We start from the raw sequence: 24,577 nt of genomic DNA, 5'->3' as shown, positions 1-24,577 counted from the left end.
CGGGGTTCGTTGAGGTCCTGGCGGACCGAGGCTCGCCGGCTTTTGGTCTTTGGTGGGAGACCAAAAGCTGGCCACGGGCACCGCCGCCCCCCCCCCCCCCCCCCCCGTGGCCAGCCCCTGGTTGGTGCGAGTGGGATGAGAGGCGCTCGGAGCGGAGGAGAGCCTGGAGGTCACGCGGTGTCGGCGATGGCGAGATTCGGTGGCGGCGTCAAGGGCACGGGCCGTGGCGACCCCTCTCGATACACGCTCATCACCACCACGGGGGGAAGGTTGGGGGGCACGGGTTTGGGGGGCACGACATTTACGCCCGTAGTACCATGCCTCTCAATCCCATTATCAGTGCCAACCTTATTGTAGACCAATTCAGACCTCAATGATCACCCCGTGCCCCTTATGAGTCGTAGATGTTCATCCTTCATAGTCCGATCACAAGGAAGAAACACAAACGGCTGTGCGCCGTATGGACCTGAAAACTAAATTTCCCTGTACGAGAATACGGGTAAAGCGTATGCGTGGACAGGTATGCAGAACTCACCCCGCCCGTAGTACTTTTCTGCACGTGAAACGCACCGCTTCATGGTACCGTGCCCGGTGCCCAACCCACCACTTGGATTTCGCACCTCCAATTCGCACGGTTGGCTATGTACGGTGCAAAAGAAGTTCGACAAACGAAGCGTACATACCGGGCCACACCGCAGAGAGTCAATTCGCAGCCCTTTGTCAATCGACTGCTGAACGAAGTTCTCTTCTCCACCATGTCAGTCATGGGGGGGGGGGGGGGGTTTGTTGTGACCATACTTCACCACGCTCCTTGGTGCAGGTTGGTGATGCCAGGGACGGTTCTGATATCGACTTCGGCCGAATTGAGCCGGTGGCTGAGTTTCAATTCAGTGGCTGAGTTTGAATTCGGTGGCTGAGTTTGAATTCAGTGGCTGAGTTTGAATTCGGTGGCTGAGTTTGAATTTAGTGGCTGAGTTTGAATTCGGTGGCTGAGTTTGAATTCAGTGGCTGAGTTTGAATTCAGTGGCTGAGTTTGAATTCAGTGGCTGAGTTTGAATTCAGTGGCTAAGTTTGAATTCGGTGGCTGAGTTTGAATTCAGTGGCTGAGTTTGAATTCGGTGGCTGAGTTTGAATTCGGTGGCTGAGTTTGAATTCGGTGGCTGAGTTTGAATTCAGTGGCTAAGTTTGAATTCGGTGGCTGAGTTTGAATTCAGTGGCTGAGTTTGAATTCGGTGGCTGAGTTTGAATTCAGTGGCTGAGTTTGAATTCGGTGGCTGAGTTTGAATTCAGTGGCTGAGTTTGAATTCGGTGGCTGAGTTTGAATTCAGTGGCTAAGTTTGAATTTGGTGGCTGAGTTTGAATTCAGTGGCTGAGTTTGAATTCGGTGGCTGAGTTTGAATTCAGGGGCTGAGTTTGAATTCAGTGGTTGAGTTTGAATTCAGTGGCTGAGTTTGAATTCAGGGGCTGAGTTTGAATTCGGTGGCTGAGTTTGAATTCAGTGGCTGAGTTTGAATTCGGTGGCTGAGTTTGAATTCAGTGGCTGAGTTTGAATTCGGTGGCTGAGTTTGAATTCAGTGGCTGCGTTTGAATTCAGTGGTTGAGTTTGAATTCAGTGGCTGAGTTTGAATTCAGGGGCTGAGTTTGAATTCAGGGGCTGGGTTTGAATTTGATGGTTGAGTTTGAATTCAGTAGTTGAGTTTGAATTCAGTGGCTGAGTTTGAATTCAGGGGCTGAGTTTGAATTCAGTGGCGGAGTTTGAATTCAGTGGCTGAGTTTGAATTCAGTGGCTGAGTTTGAATTCGGTGGCTGAGTTGGAATTCAGTGGCGGAGTTTGAATTCAGTGGTTGAGTTTGAATTCAGTGGCTGAGTTTGAATTCAATGGCTGAGTTTGAATTCAGTGGCTGAATTTGAATTCGGCTTTCCAGATCCACTGCGCTAACCACGGGATCACCATTCACCTTACGATCGCCATGTAAATTATAACTTTAAAAAAACCCCAACAATCCACAACACAATGCGGAGATAAGATTCCTGAGCTGACAAGGTAAATTAGCAGCAGCCGGACAAACCGGGTGAGTGGGTTTGTCGACGTGTGCGATAAGGAGGAGGCTTATATTTCATATCACCTGCTTCCCGAGCCTCATTCGCATCTTGTTAAACCCGCGGAACCCCAGCGGACCCCCACGGACCCCAGGAATCTCCCATCGAGTCGTCTCGGTGACTCCGGCGATATTTCGTCTCCGTGACTCCGACCTCGGCGGGCACCAGGCATGGGAATCAGCGTGAATCCGTGCGCTCTGACCGTTATCCTTAACCTCATATTGTTCTCCGTCGCGTGGACTTTGGCTGATGGTAAGCAATTAAAATATTCATTGCAATGTGTATCATTACTCTGATGTTAACCATAGAAAATGGCAATGTGTGTTGATAGTACCAAAGTGTATCCCGCGCATCCACAAAGCCTCGATGTGTCTCGAGATTTTACTTTCGAAGGGTCCTGCTAACAACTGCAACGTGGCCGTGAATTCGGCGAACGGGGGGAGTTCGGCTTCCCGTGGGAGGGAGCGGCGGGGCGAGGATGCGCGCGGGGTGGCTCCGAGATGGGCCCACGGCTCTCAACTCGAGGTCGCAGAGTCACGAATTCAAATATCGCGGTCGTGGATCGATCGTCAATCACGACGATCGATCGTCACGCATGAATAATCATCGTCTCGAGAATAACAAAAACGTGGATTTAATATAAAACATCGCATGTAATCATTGTGATTTGAAGTTTTCGTGACTGCAGGAATCCATTCTCTTTGGTTCTTTCGGTAAAGTCGCGTAGGTAGTAAATTAATCGATCACGACGTTTCGATCGCAACACAAGCAACCGTCATCAGGTGAAACTGCGTCAGCAGTTTGTGTTGCGATCGAAACGTCGTGATTGATTAATTTTCTCTTTACGTGACTTTACCTTGTAAGGGTACGGATATAGGGCCAGGGGAGACGCATATGCTGAAGAGAATCAACTGACTGATGTGTTTGTGTTTGAATGCGAGACTTCAACGTATCCACATCATCAAATAAACGAATGTACAACGGTAGGGAACGCTGCTGCTGCTGTGTTGGCTGTGGTGCGCGAACAACAACAAACAACAAACAACAACAACAATAAACACTCAACTCGTTCGTCAAAATCACCGCCACGGTGTAATAGAAACAAACGCTTCAAGAGGCGACGTGTTGGGCGATGTCTCCTCTTCTTCTTCTTAGCACGAAACTCCCTGTGCTGGAGGTGCAGTGAAGAAGGTCCATCTCCCGAAACGTCGTCTATTGTACATTTTATTTTAAAGCCGCCCAGTGTTATTGTCGAATGTGTTGAGTTGTTGTTGTTGTTGTTGTATCATCTCAACGTGGTCGATAAAACGAGTACCAACTTTGTGGTGGGTCAACGGGAGTCGTCCGGTAAATCTCCCAAAGGGTGGAGGAGGAGGGCATTGGATCGGCACCCAGAGGCTGGCGACCAGGGGGGTGTGGTGATAGCGGTGATGGTGGTGATGATGATGATGGTGATGATGATGATGGTGGTGATGATGATGATGGTGATGATGGTGATGATGATGATGATGGTGATGATGGTAATGGTGATGATCATGGTGATGATGATGATGGTGATGATGGTGATGATGATGGTGATGATGATGATGATGGTGATGGTGATGATGATGATGGTGGTGATGGTGGTGATGATGGTGGTGATAATGATGATGGTGGTGGTGATGATGATGATGAGTCCTTGAGAGAGAGGGGTCCTTGTGAGATCGAGTGGCACCTTTGCACCCGCGACGGGATGATGGTCGGGGGCAGGAAGCCATGTCGAGGTCCGTGCCGCCATCACCCGTGACCTCGACGATGACCTTTCGGCTGCGCGAGGTGCGACGGACACCTGAAACCTCGGCCCGTGTGAGCAAGCAGCCGCGTCAATGTGACGACGACGATGACGATGACGATGACGCTGTCGATGATTCCACGACGGGACGAGGCTCTGCTAACGGTGCCGCGATTCCACCCCGGCAGGAGCGGGCATGCACCAGCGACCCTGCCACTGCGTGAAGCTCCTCTCCGCCGAGTACACGGCGCGCCTGCGGGCCGGCCACCTCTCGTGCATCTACCCGGCTCGGCCAAGCAGCCACGGCTGCCCGAGCGCCGTCGTGTGAGTGGCCTCGGCACGCAACAACAACAACAGCAACAACAACAACAGCAACAACAACAACAGCAACAACGGGGTGGCGGGCAGGGGCGGTGTGGAACTAACAGCCAGAGGTCGCAAACGGGTTTTGATTCCTTACCCGTACCCATACCCGGCCGCACCAGGGTCGCAAATGGGTACCCGTACCTTACCCGGCCGGGTACGGATACCCGCTACCCGTACCCTACCCGAAATGAGTGACAAACGGTTACTCACCAGTGACTCACGGCCTACCCGTACCCGGACCCGGCCGCACCAGGGTCGCAAACGGGTACCCGTACCTGGCCGGGTACGGGTAGCCGGGTATCGGGTAGGGTACGGGTATCGGGTACCCGGTTGCGACCTCTGCTAACAGGGCAGTGACAACGACGACCCTTAATGGGTGCTCGCTAACAGCACCGCACCCCCCCACCCCCACAAACCGATGCGAAACAAAACAAGAGACGGCTTTGATGTCGGTATCGGTGGGAATCTGGTTACCCGATGGCTTTGATGGGTGATGGGACGCCGCTCTGATCTGCACTCGGCGCAGTGCCCGTGTGAGTGGTGGCGAGAGAAGGGCACCCCGATGATGAGGCTGTGCCCTCTCATCGTTTCTGCTGCTCCGCGAAGTGATTGATGTGCTCTCAAGAAGGGGACACGCTGTCTGCGACGTGAAATCGGCCAGGGTGATTGATGGTGCAGTACTCACTGATTCGCTCCTGACACTCACCACTCACTCACTGGGGGGTAGTCGCCTTCTTATCACTTTCTGTCGCTACTACCACGGCGACTGCTACCCTGAATTAACGTTTTTGGGTTAGATCGCGTTATTTATAAATGTGTCGTAACCCTCCACCACCCGACACGGCCAATCAGCCGTGTCGGGTGGTGGAGGGTGATGCTGGATGCAATTACCAGCGAAACGTCGCACTATTCAAAAATTGTAAATGTTGTGGTTTCACGCTTCAACACACCGGTGGGCTAAAGTAGTGAACTATTTGTCTTTTGTCAACGTGACACTTTTTTTTGCTGATTGGCCGTGTCGGGTGGTGGAGGGTTACGACACATTTATAAATAACGCCATCTAACCCAAAAACGTTGATTATGTTACCCTGAACTTCACTCGCTGGGGCTCTCCCAGCCGTCACACTGCAGGTCACCACAACACACTCACTCACCTACTCACCCGCTAACTAACCCGCTCACCCATCCACTCACCCGCTCACCCATCCACTCACCCGCTCACCCATCCACTCACCCGCTCACTCACCCACCCACCCACCCGCTCACTCACCCACTCACTCACCCACCCACTCACTCACCCATCCACTCACCCGCTCACTCACCCATTCACTCACCCACTCACTCACTCACCCATCCATTCACCCGCTCACTCAACCACTGACTCACCCACTCACCCGCTAACCCACCCGCTCACCCACCCACTCACCCGGTCACTCACTCACTCACTCACCCACTCACTCACCCGCTCACCCACTCACTAACCCACTCACTCACCCGCTAACTAACCCGCTCACCCACCCACTCTCCCGCTCACCTACCCCACCACCCGCTCACCCATTCAATCACCCGCCTACTCACCCGCTAACCCACCCGCTCACCTACCCCACCACCCGCTCACCCACCCGCTCACCCACCCACTCACCCGCTCACCAACCCACTCACTCACTCACTCACCCACCCACTCACTCACTCACCCACCCACTCACCCGCTCACTCACTCACCCATTCACTCACTCACCCATCCACTCACCCGCTCACCCACTCACTCACTCACCCACCCACTCACTCACCCACCCACTCACCCACTCACCCACCCACCCAGCCACTCACCCGCCCACCCACTCACTCACCCACTCACTCACCCACCCACCCACTCTCCCGCCATCGTCTCGTTTCCCAGCTCTCCCGATAACCGCGCGCAATCGAAGGCGTCTGTCAAGGCTTATCGACTACAACGTGGCCGTGACGATCACAGAGCTGTTTGGTTGTTGGGCATGTGCTCAGCAACTGTGTAAAGTGCTTAGTATGATGATGATGATGATTACGAGTGCCACACTGTTATTAACGAATGCGTTGGATGTTGTGTTTGTTTGTGTTGTTGTTGTTGTTGTTTTAGTGCCAAACTGCGCCAAGGATTGTCCGTGTGCTTGAGCCTCAAAGAGAAGAGGGTCCGGCGATGGGTGGCAGGGTCCGAGTGGTGAGTCGAAGGTCACGCGGAGGGTCTCGCGAGATGAATCCGCACGTTCGGTGTGCGGTGTGTGTGCGTGTGTGTGTGCGTGTGTGTGTGTACGTGTGTTGTGTGCGTGTGTGTGCGTGTGTTGTGTGCGTGTGTGCGCGTGTGTGCGTGTGCGCGAGTGTGTGTGTGTGTGTACGTGTGTTGTGTGCGTGTGTGTGCGTGTGTTGTGTGCGTGTATGCGCGTGTGTGTGTGTGCGCGAGTGTGTGTGTGTGCGTGCGTGCGTGTGTGTGTGCGTGTGTGTGTGTGTGTGCGTGTGTGCGCGTGTGTGTGTGCGTGCGTGTATGCGCGTGTGTGCGTGTGCGCGTGTGCGGTGCGTGTGTTGACTTTCGTTCACGCCGTACGTAACCAGGCGTGCTCATCGGTGATGCGGCGGTGGAGGGGGGGGACATCAAGCGCAGCAGCAAGGGGCGAGCTTCGCTGCGCGTCTCGGACTCGGCCTGCAGCGATGTTGCTGCTCGGTGCCAAGTGAAGTTTAAACAAAAACAATCAGATTTGGCAGAATGTGGCCCGTGACGCCGCAACGCGAAGTCCTCGACACTGAGTGGCGATTCGCTTCGTGCGGGTATCGCGAGCCGCTCGGAGGCCAGCAAACTCCCCACACTCCCGGAGAACCCCAACTTCATCGCAACGCGATCACATCCGAAGCGACGGCTTCCTCTCTCTCTCTTTCTCTCTCCTTTTTTACGATCAGAAGGAACAAGAAGATGCTTGATGTAGTCGGCACTTTGCTTCGTTCATCATTTCGTGTTTTTGTGTTTTTTTCACTGCTTTGCTTTATGAAAGATTTCACAAAAGACTTCACGCTCTGCTCTCCTCCTTCTTACCCCCCCCCCTCTCTACCCCCCCCCCCTCTCTCTACCCCCTCCCTCTCTACCCCCCCTCTCTCTACCCCCTCTCTCTACCTCGCTCTCTCTCTCTAGCCCCTCTCTCTCTCCCCTCTACCCCCCCTCTCTCTACCCCCCCCCCCTCTCTCCCTACTCTATGTCTATGTCCCCCCTGTTTCTCTCCACTCCTCTCTCTCCGTGCATCTCAAACATTCGCCTGCGTCTGTATAGACATTAGAGCTCGCTGTACATTGAATCTCTCTGCGACGCCAAAAGGGGCTCGAACCAGGACATCAGCGGCGCTGGCTCCAGGGTCTCCCCCACACGGCCATCATGACCCCCCTCCCCTCTCGAGCCACACGGACACGACGCGGAGTGCGGTTTGAGGAGTTGTTGTTGTAATTCGCTGCCAGGGCAGCCTCTCATTGTATTTGGCAGTGAAACATGAGCACAGGAACATTCCTTCCCGCTAGGCAGGTCTCCTGCAAAGACGTGCACGTGTGTCCTTGGGTGTGTGCGGGTGTGTGTGTGCACGTGTGTGTACTGGTGGTGTGTACGTGTGTGTGTGCGTGTGTGTGTGCGTGTGTGTGTTCGTGTATGTACGGGTGTGTGTGTGCACGTGAGACATTGTGTGTGTACGGGTGTGTATGTTCGTGTGCGTACGTGTGTGTGTGTGCACGTGTGTGTACGGGTGTGTATGTTCGTGTGTGTACGTGTATGTACGTGTGTGTGTGTACGGTGTGTGTGTACGGTGGTATGTCTACGTGTGTGTGGGTGTGTGTACGTGTGTACGTGTGTGTACGGGTGTGTGTGTGTATGTGTACGTGTGTGTACGGGTGTGTGTGTACGTGTGTGTGTGTGTGCACGCGTGGGGAACAGTGGCGGAGTAGTTAGCGCGCTGCGCTACGAATCTGGCGACCCGACATCAGTAAAGATTTATCTGAACCGATCCTGGGCCCCTCTAGGTCGACTCAGCCTCAAATGAGTACCTGGTACGGTGTGTAAACATCGTCACCGGGGAGACAAAGGCGGCCCCGGGGTGATGCTGGCCACCCACCCTCTCGTGCGCCGTGCCAGCATTCATAGGTGCTCTCTAACAGCACTTGCCCGAACAGTGTATTAAGGCTATACGGGGGATATTTGTCTTTGTCTACTTGCCACTTTCCCTCTGCGCGTGTGAGTTTATCTAAGTGTTTATGAGTGTGCGTAGCCAGTTGTTGTTGTTAGCCGGAGATGTTTGTGCGCGTTGATGGCTGTGTCCGTGTTTGTGCGCTACGGGGATGGGTGGCGCAGTGGTTAGCGCACTGCCCTACGAACTCGCCGACCCGAGCTCGATTCCCGCTCGCGGCCAACATCGCTGACGAATCTACTCCTGGGTCTCCCCGAAGTTAAATAGGCAATATATATATTTTAAATAAAACACACACAGAGACACAGACATCAATATCTCATGAATCAGAGCAGCGATACGGCCACGGGCGCTTCTGACTGACACCGCCTCGGTGCGCGGCATTGAATAGGGCGGCTCGCTCGGCAAAGCGAGCCGGGCGAACGCGTCCCAACACGTTCCGTCGCGAGGCGGCCACACGAGGGGTCGACCGCTGTGCCCTTTGCTGCGTTGTGCGCGACCAGCGGCGGCCACGGCAAGAGAAGCGCGCGCGGGAGGAGGCGCATCCACTGCTGCCACTAGCGGCCGACCCCCTCTCGCACGCCGACTGCCCAGGAGGACCCCGGGAAAGAGCAAGACGACACAAGACGACACAAGACGACACAAGACGACACAAGACGACAAAAGACGACACAAGACGACACAGACAACACAAGACGACACAAGACGACACAAGACGACACAAGACGACACAGACAACACAAGACGACACAGACAACACAAGACGACACAAGACGACACAAGACAGCACAAGACAACACAATACAACACAAGACAACACAAGACAGCACAAGACGACACAAGACGACACAAGACGACACAATACGACACAAGACGCGCCCCTGCACGGCGTTGTCCAACAGAACGCGCGCTGCCTCTTTGACCGGTGACACATTCACGTGTTTTTTAATTCAGTTCCAAGCGGCACTGTTTGCGTCTGTGCGGCAGCAGGTTTGCGAGCTGCTGTCGGCCCGGTTCGCGCGTGCTTGCTCCACGGCCTGAGCCAGGGCTGGGACGGCCTCTTCATGTTTGAGGAGCGAATTTGAATTCCCGGTTGCCTTTTGGAGTGCAACCACGCGTGGACACATGTGACAGCCCATCGCAAGCAGCGCCTGCGGCGCTAGGAGTGGCCGAGTGAGTGAGTGTGTTGAACTTAGTTCGCACCCCACGTAGACAACCGCGCTAATCGGAGTGTGCGGCGGAAGGACAACGAACTAAACACTAAGAGCTATTATTTTGAGTGCGCTAACATCAGACTTAAAGCGTTGCCATGTTTCAATGAAACTGTTCGTTGCTGACCGTGTGGGGCTTTGAACCTTCAAGCCTGTGCTGAGCAACCTTGAGAGATTAAAAACAACTCTAGTGCCCGATTAGTGTGGTGAAGGTGAGGGAGAAATGTTGGTGGCCGTGGGCCACTTCAAGTGGGAGGACCTCATGATGTGCCCCTGGGGCGAGTGAAGTGGCCGACTCTGACCCACGGGACGCAGGTTCCTCGCCTTTCTTGGAGAGGGGTAATTACTTTCACCTGTCACCGATTTTTCACGACACAAGCGAGCCGTGCCTGCAGCCGTGCCGAGCCAGCCCAGCACGGCTCGGCAGGTGACAGGTTGTTTTCCACTGCAGAACCCGCGTTGTGCCGCTAACGCCAGACGCAATGGACGAGTGCGTCATTAACCCCATTCCTGGCCCTGCTTGGCTCCGAGACCGATTCAGACGTCGTGTCAGGCAAGCTTAGCACGGTTCGGTTCCAATTCAGCTTGGCAAATAGTGGAAACCACCTGGACCATGACGGCCGCTTGCTGGCTCGGCTCAGATGTGTCAATGGAAAAGACGTATGCGTGCATGATTGGGGCCCTTTTTGTTGTATTTTGTAAACTCTCAGTTGTCAAAAATTTGGCCACCTGAGTGATTGTGGTGCTGGGTGGAGGCAACTGTAGACACCTACTGTTGTGTAACGATTATTAATCCCCTTGTTTCATGAATGTCGAGATCAACACGTGGGGTTTCTCACAGCAAGTACGGCGATGCATAACTGGTTTCTGGATTTGGGCAGATCAATATCCGGCAGAATTCTGTTGCAAGACTCCTTCGCCAAACGAACGAAACGGTCAAGTGCCCAGGCGATGAACAATTCACACATTTTGGCAACCTCAGTGTTTTGAGTCGCACGATTTATCTTAAAGTTAATCCGCTGAATTTACTAACTTTTTTTTACAGCGATCATAAATATATATATCTGTATAATCTTCCGCTGTATAAATGGGGCATGTTTGTGCTTTGGTGCCGTATATAAGTCGCCTTTGCTGTTTTTCCTGTGAAATAAAACTTCTCTCTGCTACCCCCTTCTCCTCGTCGATCGATGTGTCACTCGCCAAGTTCGTAGCGCAGCGCGCTAACCGCTACACAACACACACACATCAACCAACACACACACCAAACCCACACACACATCAACCAACACACACACCAAACCCACACACACATCAACCCACACACACACCAAACCCACACACACATCAACCAACACACACCCACACACACATCAACCCACACACACACCAAACCCACACACGCACACCCCAATCCACAAACACACACACATACCAACCCACACACATCAACCCACACACACATCAACCCACACACGCACACCCCAATCCACAAACACACACACATACCAACCCACACACACATCAACCCACACACGCACACCCCAATCCACAAACACACACACATACCAACCCACACACATCAACCCACACACACATCAACCCACACACGCACACCCCAATCCACAAACACACACACACATACCAACCCACACACACATCAATCCACACACACATCAACCAACCCACACACACATCAACCCACACACGCACACCCCAATCCACGAACACACACGCATTGAAACTGCCCAAGTAATTAAAACGGTCAAAATACCGTACATTGCGGGAGTAACTAATAAACTAGCCAGATGTTTGGAAAAACAAAACACCAGAATCAGATTTGGCACGGTACATAAAATACAGAAATTAATATCTGATACAAAATATGTATTACCGAGGCTATCAACTAACGTCACTTGTGGCAAATGTTATGCTGGGCAAAGAGGACGAATGATCAGCATGAGACTAAAATAACACCAAGGGAGATATTAAATTCTCCCAAATACAACTGTCAGCAGTAGCAGAACACGCGTGCCAACAAGGACACTCAATTGATTTTGATAATGTTGAAGTTCTGTGCAAAACTAGCTACTGCTGGCCAAGACTAATTAGATAATCTATTGAAATTGAAAGAATGTTTTTTTAACGTTCGGATAGCTACCGACTTGGAAGGGAATAATCAAATAACACATTGTTTAAATGCATGCCTACACAGGCCACCATACTTCAATAGGGATTACCGTTGGTACGGCTGTTTTAATAAATACAATGGGCAGGAAGGACAAGATTAATGGGCCCGCATAATGCACGTTGACTCAAGGGCACAGAAGCGTGGCCACCACATCTACGCCTCGATAAAAGGAATGAAACAGGAGGATTTCTCCACCAATCTGGCTGTCGCCTGATGAAGCTGGTTGTAATTACTGGCGAAACGTCGTACTCCGTTTGTAAATGTTGAGGCTTGGCTCTCCAACACACCGGTTTGTGCTGTACTAGTGACGATTGGTCACGTTCTGTTTACGTGACAACCCTTATAGTTGGCTGTGTCGGGTGGTGGCCGGTTTTAATGACACATTTATATATTTACGCGATCTAACCACAAAACCCCTCTACTATGAGCACACACATCCCAAACAACACTCACCAAACCACACACACGACTCCTAGGTGCCATGCCCTCTGGCAAGACAGGGCAGGTTTGAGGCGGACTATTTTTAGGGCACCTTTTGTAAGCGACTTCCCAACTGCGGCGGCGGTGGGGACGCGGGTGGTGGCGGTGGTGGTGGTGTGAGCAGAGTTGGATCCTAAAGAGGACTGCTCAGACACAGCTACAGCCCACCGCGCCAGCTCGCCACTCAAAGAGCTTCCAGCCGCACAAGCCGAAGACTTTCGTGGGGGTGCGTGGGGAGGTGGTGACGGTGAAGTCCACTGAAGGACGCTCGCGCACGAGCAGATTCGATGTGAGGACAGCCGCTGCTGGGCGCCAGTTTCCCCGCACGACGCTGAATCAGCACAGGACCTAGACGTGTGTAGTGACATAGAGTCGCTCACTTAGCAGCATAGCGCTGGTTTCTGGCAGGGAAGGGGATCTGCAGCTACAGCAGGCCTGACTACCATCCCACACACACCACCCCACACACACACACCGCCCCCCACACACACACACCCCCCACTCACACACACCACCCCCCCCCCACACACCCCCCCCCCCACACACACCACCCCCCACACACTGCACCCCCCCACACACACACCACCCCACACACACACACCACCCCCACACACACCACCCCCCACACACACCACCCCACACACACAACCACCCCCACACACACCACCCCACAGACACACCACCCCACACACACCACCACACACACACACCACCCCCCACACACACACCCCCCCCACACACACACCACCCCCCACACACTGCACCCCCACACACACACACCACCCCCACCCCCACACACACCACCCCCCACACACACACACCACCCCCCCCACACACACACCACCCCCCACACACACACACCACCCCCCACACACACACACCACCCCCCACACACACACACCACCCCCCACACACTGCACCCCCCCACACACACACCACCCCCACCCCCACACACACCACCCCCCACACACACACACCACCCCCCACACACACACACCACCCCCCCCACACACACACCACCCCCCCCCACACACACACCACCCCCCACACACACACACCACCCCCCACACACTGCACCCCCACACACACACACCACCCCCACCCCCACACACACCACCCCCCACACACACCACCCCACACACACAACCACCCCACACACACCACCCCACACACACCACCATCTCCACACCCCCCACACACCCCCCACACACACCCCCCACCCCACCCCCCCCACACACCCCCCACCCCATCCCCCCACACACACACACCACCCCCCACATACCCTCCACACACACCCCCCACCCCACTCCCCACACACACCACCCACACACACACCCCCCACCCCATCCCCCCACACACACACACCACCCCCCACATACCCTCCACACACACCACCCACCCCACCCCCCACACACACCACCCACACACACACCCCCTACCCCATCCCCCCACACACACACACCACCCCCCACACACCCCCCCCACCACCCCCACACACACCACCCCCTACACCCCCCCCACACACACCAACATCTCCACACCCCCCACACCACCCCCCACCCCCCACACACACCCCCCCACCCCCCACACACTGGGGGTGAGATGGTATCACACGACCCCCACCCACGTGACCCAGGCCCACACGGTGCGAACTTGGCTCGTGGCCAAACCGAAGAGGCACGAGTCGTTCTGCCGCTTCGCATTCCTCGCACTCGGCCAGGGCGACGCCCAACAAACTCACTCTCGTCTCTTTAACACAAAATCTCGTCTCTTTAACACAAAATCTCGTCTCTTTAACACAAAATCTCGTCTCTTTAACACAAAATCTCGTCTCTTTAACACAAAATCTCGTCTCTTTAACACAAAATCTCGTCTCTTTAACACAAAATCTCGTCTCTTTAACACAAAATCTCGTCTCTTTAACACAAAATCTCGTCTCTTTAACACAAAATCTCGTCTCTTTAACACAAAATCTCGTCTCTTTAACACAAAATCTCGTCTCTTTAACACAAAATCTCGTCTCTCTAACACAAAATCTCGTCTCTTTAACACAAAATCTCGTCTCTTTAACACAAAATCTCGTCTCTCTAACACAAAATCTCGTCTCTTTAACACAAAATCTCGTCTCTTTAACACAAAATCTCGTCTCTTTAACACAAAATCTCGTCTCTTTAACACAAAATCTCGTCTCTTTAACACAAAATCTTGTCTCTTTAACACAAAATCTAGTCTCTTTAACACAAAATCTAGTCTCTTTAACACAAAATCTCGTCTCTAACACAAAATCTCGTCTCTTTAACACAAAATCTCGTCTCTTTAACACAAAATCTCGTCTCTTTAACACAAAATCTCGTCTCTTTAACACAAAATCTCGTCTCTTTAACACAAAATCTCGTCTCTTTAACACAAAATCTCGTCTCTCTAACACAAAATCTCGTCTCTTTAACACAAAATCTCGTCTCTTTAACACAAAATCTCGTCTCTTTAACACAAAATCTCGTCTCTTTAACACAAAATCTCGTCTCTTTAACACAAAATCTCGTCTCTCTAACACAAAATCTCGTCTCTTTAACACAAAATCTCGTCTCTTTAACACAAAATCTCGTCTCTTTAACACAAAATCTCGTCTCTTTAGCACAAAATCTCGTCTCTTTAACACAAAATCTCGTCTCTTTAACACAAAATCTCGTCTCTTTAACACAAAATCTCGTCTCTTTAACACAAAATCTCGTCTCTTTAACACAAAATCTCGTCTCTCTAACACAAAATCTCGTCTCTTTAACACAAAATCTCGTCTCTTTAACACAAAATCTCGTCTCTTTAACACAAAATCTCGTCTCTTTAACACAAAATCTCGTCTCTTTAACACAAAATCTCATCTCTTTAACACAAAATCTCGTCTCTTTAACACAAAACCTCGTCTCTTTGACACAAAATCTCGTCTCTTTAACACAAAATCTCGTCTCTTTAACACAAAATCTCGTCTCTTTAACACAAACTCTCGTCTCTTTAACACAAAATCTCGTCTCTCGCGATAAGCAAACTCTGAGCGCCCTCCCGCGCCTTCATAATTCCCCGCCATCGCCTCGTCCCCCAAAGGTCTTCGTCTGATCCAGAAACGTGTGGACGTCTCGATTCGGGGCATCAGCGCCGCTTGCCCGGACGGGCAGGGCAACCCTACAGCTCGGCGAATGATCGCGACGACCGTCTTCCTCTGTCCGCACTGCGTGGTGGTGGTGGAGGAGGGGGTGGGGGGCGCGTTCGTTGTCACGATGCCACTGAGATGAGCGATTGTCACCCGCGGCTGGCGAGTCCCGAGTCGCGCGAGGTCGTGGATGAGGCTGAGTGGTCATGGTGAGCACAGAGTGGGGTGGGTGAGTGGGGTGGGTGGGGTGGGTGAGTGGGGTGGGTGGGTGAGTGTGGTGGGTGAGTGGGGTGGGTGGGGTGGGTGAGTGGGGTGGATGGGTGGGTGAGTGTGGTGGGTGGGTGGGGTGGGTGAGCGGGGTGGGTGGGGTGGGTGGGTGGGTGAGTGGGGTGGGTGGGTGAGTGGGGTGGGTGGGTGAGTGGGGTGAGTGGGTGGGTGAGTGGGGTGGGTGTGGTAGGTGGGTGAGTGGGTGAGTGGGGTGGGTGGGTGGGTGGGGTGGGTGAGTGGGGTGAGTGAATGAGTGGGTGGGTGAGTGAGTGAGTGGGTGGGTGGGTGAGTCGGTGAGTGAGTGGGTGGGTGGGTGAGTGGGGTGGGAGTGGTAGGTGGGTGAGTGGGGTGGGTGTGGTAGGTGGGTGAGTGGGGTGGGTGAGTGTGGTGGGGTGGGTGAGTGAGTGGGTGAGTGAGTGGGTGGGGTGGGTGAGTGGGTGGGGTGGGTGAGTAGGGTGGGTGAGTGGGGTGGGTGGGCGCTCAGGAGGGTAGAGAGCGAGCGGCTGGCCATCAGAAGCGCCACGCTTCAACTCGTGTCTGCGGCTCTGATGAGAATGTATCGCAACCAGGTCGAGCAACCAGACACCAAGTGGCTGTGAGAATGGTTCACGTGACCGGTCCATTTGTTTTGGCTGCGTCGGGTGGTGAAGGGGTCTGGCGACACGACAGAACTCCGCCAAGGTCACGAGGTTGCCGAGCACGAAACATAAAACCGATGTGTGAATCACAAACTCTGCTCATTGCCGTGTTTCGCATGCAGCTGTCGTGGCGACTCGTGAGGAGTTTGAGGCAGCGTGGATGTGTCTCACTTTGACACTCCGCATTGTATCCCGTGGCCTTTATCTCTCTTCACGGCCTGCTGGTTGCCGGCTGCACACCTAGGGGCGTGGAGAGGTCGCCGAGATAGAGAGAGAGAGAGGCGGGCTACAGGAAAGTCCCTGGAAGCACCGTGGGGCAGCAGAGCGAGAGGAGGGAGGGAGTCGCTATCGTGGGATCGATCGAGACCAACAGCAGCACTTCGATGTCTTACGCAACTTCGTTTTGATGGCGAAAGTTGACTGAATATTACTGATAATCACCATTGGAACCTCATTTGCCAGAAGAAAAAATATGATAATTGTTTTTTACCCTTTTATCTGGCAACAAAACTGACACCTTTTTTTACAAGGAGTCATGTTTGCATAGACCACAATACCTGCAGTCATAATGTATGCGCCTTTTTGCGTCATCTGGTCCAACCCATGTGAGACTAGGCTCTAAGGAAAGCTGTCTCGGGTGTGGACCAATCAACTTCAAGGACAGTGCATACATTATCAGAGTTATGTTTTTGTTTGCATTATGACTGCAGGTATTGTGGTCTATGCAAACATGACTCCTTGTAAAAAAGGTGTCAGTTTTGTTGCCAGATAGAAGGGTAAAAAAACAATTATCATTACTGATAATATTGCAACGTTGTTGTTGGTGGTGGTGATTAGTGGTTGTTGTTGTTGGTGGTGGTTGTTGTTTTTGTTGGGTCACGTTAACAAGACGTGCCAATCAGTGAGCACGCCAGGTGGTGGCGAAGGAGTTCGTGTCACGTGGGTGATCAATCGGCACGTGATGCGCCTTACGAGTTGGCCGTGTCGGGTGGCGGTGGGTTGACGACACATTTGCATTGACGCGATCTCAGAAAAGCACGTTCGTGTGAATGAGTGATTCTTGTCATTTGTCCGACCCGTCGCTTGATTGTAAATGAAGTGATTAATTAACGTAATTAAACTAAATAATGGGAATTGACGTTAATCGTGCACTGTTTTGTAACGCCGTGTTTTATTGCTCCGATGTGGATGTGTCTCGTCGTCATGCCGTCGTACTGCTGTCGGTTATCGCCTTGTCACGCTGTGACCCACGAGACGTCTCCTTATCTGCTGCTCAACAACAACTAAAGCAATAAACTCGCTTTATTGTGATCACCGCTGGTCCCTTTCTTTCACCACCCGAGCGCAAAACGTGAACTTTGCTCCCGACAAGAGGAGCAAGCGCCCCCCCCCCCCACTCGGAGAGCCACCGGGCGCTGCGAGCGATGCCCCCCCCCCCACCTCCCGCCCCCCACACTCGAGAGCCCCCCCCCCCCCCCCGAGTGTCGAGTCGCCGTCGGCATCCGCGCGGCGTCTTGGAGCCGAAGAGCTGCGGGCGGTGGCGGCGTCGTGACCAGCAGAGAGCGGTGCTGCTCCGCCCGGGGCCATTCAAACATCGGCGCCCAACGTCGTGGTGGTCGAGACGACGTCGTGATGAGCCGACGTGGTGGTGAGCGAGCCACGTGGCGGTGAGCGACACTCGCGACGTCGATCGCGCTCACGGCTGTGCACGTGACTCTGTGCTCGGAGGCAACACCGGTGGCGATTGTCTTGAACCAGTCCCGGGCCTCCCCTGGGTCAACTCAGCCTCAAATGAGGGGCTGGTGCAATGCGTAAACGCCGCCACGAGGGAGATAAAGGCGGCCGGGCATGGTGTTGGCCACCCACCCCCTCGTGTGCTGTGGGTGAGTGAGTGGGTGGGTGAGTGAGTGGGTGGGTGAGTGAGTTGTTGTGACCTGCAGTGTTGTGAGTGGGTGGGTAGGTGGGTGAGTGGGTGAGTGAGTGGATGAGTGAGTGAGTGGATGAGTGAGTGAGTGGATGAGTGAGTGGGTGGGTGGGTGAATGGATGAGTGAGTGGGTGGGTGAGTGAGTGAGCTAGTGGGTGAGTGAGTTGGTGAGTGAGTGGGTGAGTGAGTGAGTGGATGAGTGAGTGGGTGAGTGAGTTGGTGGGTGAGTGAGTGAGTGGGTGAGTGGGTGGGTGGGTGGGTGGGTGGATGAGTGAGTGAGTGAGTGGGTGGGTGGGTGAGTGAGTGGGTGGGTGAGTGGGTGCGTGAGTGGGTGAGTGAGTGAGTGGATGAGTGAGTGAGTGGATGAGTGAGTGAGTGGATGAGTGAGTGGGTGGGTGAGTGAGTGAATGAGTGGGTGAATGGATGAGTGAGTGGGCGGGTGAGTGAGTGAGCTAGTGGGTGAGTGAGTTGGTGAGTGAGTGGGTCAGTGGGTGAGTGGGTGAGTGAGTGGGTGGGTGAGTGGCTGGGTGGGTGAGTGGGTGGGTGAGTGAGTGGATAGGGGAGTGAGTGAGTGAGTGAGTGGGTGAGTGAGTGGATGAGTGAGTGAGTGGATGAGTGAGTGAGTGAGTGGATGAGTGAGTGGGTGGGTGGGTGAGTGAGTGAATGAGTGGGTGAATGGATGAGTGAGTGGGTGGGTGAGTGAGTGAGCTAGTGGGTGAGTGAGTTGGTGAGTGAGTGGGTCAGTGGGTGAGTGGGTGAGTGGGTGAGTGAGTGGGTGGGTGAGTGGCTGGGTGGGTGAGTGGGTGGGTGAGTGAGTGGATAGGGGAGTGAGTGAGTGAGTGGGTGAGTGAGTGAGTGGGTGAGTAGATGGGCGAGTGAGTTCCTGTGACCTGCAATGTTGTGGTTGGACACAATGTGAATGAGACGAAACAGTCAGTGTCTGGTAGCCCAACTCCTCAACATGGATGGACAAATCAATGAGTGAGCTTCACGTGTAACCATGCTAGCAGTGATAGAAGAGTGATATGAGAAGGCGACTGACCCCCAGTGAGTGACAGCAGTGAATCAGTGAGCGTTGTTTCATCGATCACTCCGACTGCTTCACTCAGAACTTCATCCGGTGCAGCAGTAAGTGAGGAACTGCGTGGCTCCAGCAGCAGGAGGAGGAGTCCGTCTTGTAAACGATGCATCGACTCATCGATTAAAACCGATTCCTTGTGCTTTAACTGCATTCACGTTTCACTTTTGTAATCGAACCATCATCACAATTGTCACCCAGCACTTTGGTTCTGTAAAAACAGAAAATCGCCAAGTTATGATGATTACGCTTTGCTTACCCAGGGAAGCCTCATTGAGTCTCAAGACTCATTTTTCAAGAGGGTCCTGCCAAGTTTTCGCAGTAATGGGGGTGGGGGCGATGTTGCTGCTGCTACCGCTGCTGTGTAGCACCCCAATCGAGTAATTTTCAGGTACATTTCTCAGCAGCAGTGGAGACGTTTGGTCAGTACGAGTGGCACTGCGTGTGGTGCTGATGTTTTACTTTATTGCAGGCAAGAGTGAGAGACGTTGCCCCGGGCACGGGGTGGAGGGGAGGGGGGAGAGTGGATGTCTCTCGTGTGACAGCGACGCGCGCTTGCCTCGTCATTTCACGAAAGTCACGATTCGGGGGATTTTACGAAGAGCACTTTTCTTCGGGGAAATTACAGCGGCGTTCTCACTTGATCCGCTCAGCAGATTGTCATTATCGCACGCACGTCACGCGCCACGGCAAGCGGGCGGTAGGCGCGCGAACCATTTGTCACCGCTTGCACGGTGACGCAATCCAGGTTTGCGGTTCGAATCCGGCCGGCCGCCCCGGCTATTAGTTGGGGTGCCGCGGTGGCGACGTGTTAACTCCCTCGCCTGGTATGCAGGAGGGCGTGGGTTCGATCCCGACCCTGACGATGCCAGGTTATTTAGGCGTTTGCAATGTTCTCCCCGTGGTCGTCGTGGATTTTTCTCCGGGTCCTCCGGTTTTCCCCTCCACACTTAGAAACGGCCGTGTGGAGTATTTGCCTGCTCTAAATGCGCGATTAACCACCACTTCGTTTGTGGCCAGGTCGCTTCTGAAAATAGCTCAGTGGGCCTTACCTGGTGAAATGAATATTTATCTAGCTTAGCTTATAGTATTCCTGCGGTGGTATTTACCAGAAAAAACTACACGGCGTCTGTTCCAAAGTGGACGTGAAACACCCATTTGACATAATTCTAAACCGGTAAAGGCTTTGTGCCGGGTGTGCATCATCCAAGAGTTGGTGGTGGAACTGGCGATTCTTTGCCTACGAGTTGATGGTGGCACCTTGAGGGACATTGCCACGACAACAAACCCGCTCGAACAAAAGGGCATTCACCAACCCGTGCCCTATTTCATTTTTGGCCGTACTGACAAATACGTCAATGAATAAACGTCGAGCATTGAGCACAGCTCCATGCCAATACACTGCTGCCCGAGGGTTTCCCGTGTCGTGTCGGCCACGTGATCTCCGTGGCTGAACTTCACCACGCCGGCGTGCGCGGGCCGGCAGAGGCAGCCAGAGGCTCAGGGCACGACCGCGACGCTCCGGCTCCCCCGCGAGCAGGAATGTGAGGATGCTCGGGCGAGGCCAGCGGCTTTGTGCCGAAACGTGTGTTTGCTGAAGCGTGTTCAAAGAGATGGAGGAGTCGGGGGTGGGGTGGGGGGTGCGAGCTCCTCCGCCTACCTGCGATGGCACCATGAGCGCGGCGCGAGAACATTCCTGCACACACGAGGGCGGCACTAAACTTAGACTGGCAGAAGCAATAACTCGGCATTCACACGCACGCCAACAACAACACGGCGGCAACAAAAACCCCGCTTTCAATTCAAGGTGAGAGGTCACGTGAGGATGCACAGACCCACCGGTGACCCCCCACCCCCCCACCACGTTCCCAGCGCAAACAACTTGAGATCAACAGGCAAATAATTTTGCGAACAATAATCGTTCCGGGTGCGTGCGCGAATGTGTGTGGTACGTGTGTGTGTGTGGTACGTGTGTGTGTGTGTGGTACGTGTGTGTGTGTGGTACGTGTGTTTGTGTGGTACGTGTGTGTGTGTGGTACGTGTGTGTGTGTGTGGTACGTGTGTTTGTGTGGTACGTGTGTGTGTGTGGTACGTGTGTTTGTGTGGTACGTGTGTGTGTGTGGTACGTGTCCACGTCTAGTGGGGAGCGGTAGTGTAGCGGTCAGCGCGCTGCGCTACGAACCTGGCCACCCGGGTTTGATTCCCGCTCACGGCCAACACCGGTGACGATTGTCTACGTCGACTCAGCCTCAAACGAGTACCTGGTGCGATGTGTAATCATCGCCACTTGGGAGACAAAGGCGGCCGGGCGTGGTGGTTGGCCACCCACCCCCCCTCGTGCGCCGCGCCGGCATTCATAGGTGTTACTCGCTCACAGCACTTGCCCCTACAGTCTGTTAAGGCTACACGGGGGATCTTTGTCTGTGTGTGCCCACGTCTCTTGCGAGCGGGCGCGTGGTCCGAATCGCCCGGGACTCTGACGTGTCGCTGAGCGCGCTGCTCGGGCCTCTTCAGGAACTCAACTGGCCGCAGAAGAAGCTCCCAGCACGAAACGTCGGACATTATTTGCATGCCCACTCCCCCCCCCGCACCTCCCCCCCCAAGCGCATGAAGACAGATCATGAGAAGACGCTTCCAGCCTTAGGTTGGACGTGTTCTCAATGTGCGGATTGCAATGAGGTGGGGGAGACGGAGGTGGGTGATGGGCTTCAGAGTCGATCACCAAATCCGCACACATTTCTCAGTCAGCCGAGGCCCATCATAAAAACTGTGCAATATCCTGCGATGTAGTTCAACGCAAATGCCACCATATCTCGGTACAAAGATCAAACTACTGCCACCCGAGCACGCACACCATTCGCCGGGGATGTCCCGGGTTACACCGGGACGGGTGATAACCTGAAGTGAAACAGGAGGAGGAGATGAAGCGCTCAGCGTGGTGGACTAAGCTAGTGCGGGGCCTGTAGCATATGTTGTTGGTAAAGGGGCCCTAAATATATAAAAAAACATAAAGGTTAAAACATAAATGCTTAACTTGCATAGTAAAGTAATTGTATTTGTTTCATTTGCTATACAGCCAGATAATACGACAACTCGCTAACCTTATACACCCAGTCGTTCATACAAGTTGAAGGCGGTATAGTACTCCAGCAGCATCACACCCCTTACGGACGACCTTTGTCCGCGAAGGGGCTAAACCACCGAAGAGCGGCTCTACACCATTAGAGCGAGACCAGCTGCGCTTGGCCCGCGACTGGAAAATGCTCGCTGACATTGGCCGGCAACTTGTGTTTCCTCCGGAGATCGCAACCACCACCCTAAGACCTGACATGGTGCTCTGGTCCCGTTCGCTCAAGAAGGTCTTCATCATTGAGCTCACAGTACCCTGGGAGGACTCAGTAGATGAGGCTTATGAGCGAAAACATCTGCGCTATGCCGATCTAGCTGCCGAAGCACGGCCTCATGGCTGGAACACAGAAGTCCGACCAGTGGAGGTGGGCTGCAGAGGTTTTGTGGCAACATCTACAACCAGACTGCCTAGAGACCTGGGAATTAAGGGCCAGAGCCAGCGTTCGGCAATCAGAGCTGTATCGGAGGCGGCAGAAGGCAGCAGTCAGTGGCTCTGGATGAAGAGGAAAGACCCCAGCTGGGCCCCAAAGTGAGAGGGCCAGGAGGTATGCAGTCAACAATGCTTGACTCAGGGAGGAGGACGCCCCTGCCATGCATAGTCCCATGGGATGTTGGCTATCAACAACAAGGCAACTCCTATGACTAATTGGGAATGGGACGCAAGCGTAGGATTGATCACCCTGTCGCTGGCCGCCTTTGGGGAGGGTGTATAGTATGAAAGGCCGAAACACCCTAGGAACCAAAGGTTCACTACTGACGATGCGCTCCCCAAATGTCACCAGGCTCACTGTTCATGAACTCTTGGAAGTGCTTGCACAAAGGATAGTAACATCTCATCCTGTGTTCTTTGGAATCTATAGTAAGAGCAAGTGCAGAATCACTGAACCGCTATTGATAGCTTGAAAGCGTTTAGCGCAGGGCCCTTGAAAGTGCGGGGCCCGTAGCTACGACATATGCAGCTACTACTTATATATCTACTACTTATATAACTACTACTTATGTACAGTGAGGGAAAACAGTTTTTGATCCCCTGCTGATTTTGTACGTTTGCCCACTGACAAAGAAATGATCAGTCTATAATTTTAATGGTAGGTTTATTTGAACAGTGAGAGACAGAATAACAACAACACAATTCCAGAAAAACGCATGTCAAAAATGTTATAAATTGATTTGCATTTTAATGAGGGAAATAAGCATTTGACCCCTCTGCAAAACATGACTTAGTACTTGGTGGCAAAACCCTTGTTGGCAATCACAGAGGTCAGACGTTTCTTGTAGTTGGCCACCAGGTTTGCACACATCTCAGGAGGGATTTTGTCCCACTCCTCTTTGCAGATCTTCTCCAAGTCATTAAGGTTTCGAGGCTGACGTTTGGCAACTCGAACCTTCAGCTCCCTCCACAGATTTTCTATGGGATTAAGGTCTGGAGACTGGCTAGGCCACTCCAAGACCTTAATGTGCTTCTTCTTGAGCCACTCCTTTGTTGCCTTGGCCGTGTGTTTTGGGTCATTGTCATGCTGGAATACCCATCCACGACCCATTTTCAATGCCCTGGCTGAGGGAAGGAGGTTCTTACCCAAGCTTTGACGGTACATGGCCCCGTCCATCGTCCCTCTGATGCGATGAAGTTGTCCTGTCCCCTTAGCAGAAAAACACCCCCACAGCATAATGTTTCCACCTCCATGTTTGATGGTGGGGATGGTGTTCTTGGGGTCATAGGCAGCATTCCTCCTCCTCCAAAAACGGCGAGTTGAGTTGATGCCAAAGAGCTCCGTTTTGGTCTCATCTGACCACAACACTTTTACCCAGTTGTCCTCTGAATCATTCAGATGTTCATTGGCAAACTTCAGACGGGCATGTATGTACTTTCTTGAGCAGGGGGACCTTGCGGGCGCTGCATGATTTCAGTCCTTCACGGCGTAGTGTGTTACCAACTGTTTTCTTGGTGACTATGGTCCCAGCTACCTTGAGATCATTGACAAGATCCTCCCGTGTAGTTCTGGGCTGATTCCTTGCCGTTCTCATGATCATTGCAACTGCACGAGGTGAGATCTTGCATGGAGCCCCAGGCCGAGGGAGATTGACAGTT

General features: G+C 53.3%; 1 protein-coding gene across 1 annotated transcript; it reads left to right on the top strand.

The window, feature by feature from the left end:
* The first annotated feature begins 2,078 nt into the window (after nt 1-2,078).
* Nucleotides 2,079-10,804, top strand: LOC144732174 (uncharacterized). Its single transcript, XM_078613521.1, has 4 exons — nt 2,079-2,352; nt 4,060-4,195; nt 6,354-6,434; nt 8,931-10,804. Exons 1-4 carry the CDS (start codon nt 2,271-2,273, stop codon nt 8,986-8,988), a joined length of 357 nt encoding a protein of 118 aa, XP_078469647.1. The 5' UTR covers nt 2,079-2,270; the 3' UTR covers nt 8,989-10,804.
* Nucleotides 10,805-24,577: the final 13,773 nt, after the last annotated feature.

This window comes from Lampetra planeri, chromosome 41, assembly GCF_965212315.1.
Source record: "Lampetra planeri chromosome 41, kcLamPlan1.2.h2, whole genome shotgun sequence".
NCBI classification, from domain to species: domain Eukaryota; kingdom Metazoa; phylum Chordata; class Hyperoartia; order Petromyzontiformes; family Petromyzontidae; genus Lampetra; species Lampetra planeri.
This window is presented reverse-complemented; position numbering and strand designations above follow the sequence as displayed.

Excerpts from the sequence above, each read along its gene's own strand:
- LOC144732174 (XM_078613521.1), top strand. The coding sequence starts at position 2,271 with ATGGGAATCAGCGTGAATCCGTGCGCTCTGACCGTTATCCTTAACCTC. Across the intron at positions 2,353-4,059 it reads CGCGTGGACTTTGGCTGATG|GAGCGGGCATGCACCAGCGA; the intron begins GTAAGCAATTAA and ends CCACCCCGGCAG. Across the intron at positions 6,435-8,930 it reads TGGGTGGCAGGGTCCGAGTG|CGGCGGCCACGGCAAGAGAA; the intron begins GTGAGTCGAAGG and ends GTGCGCGACCAG.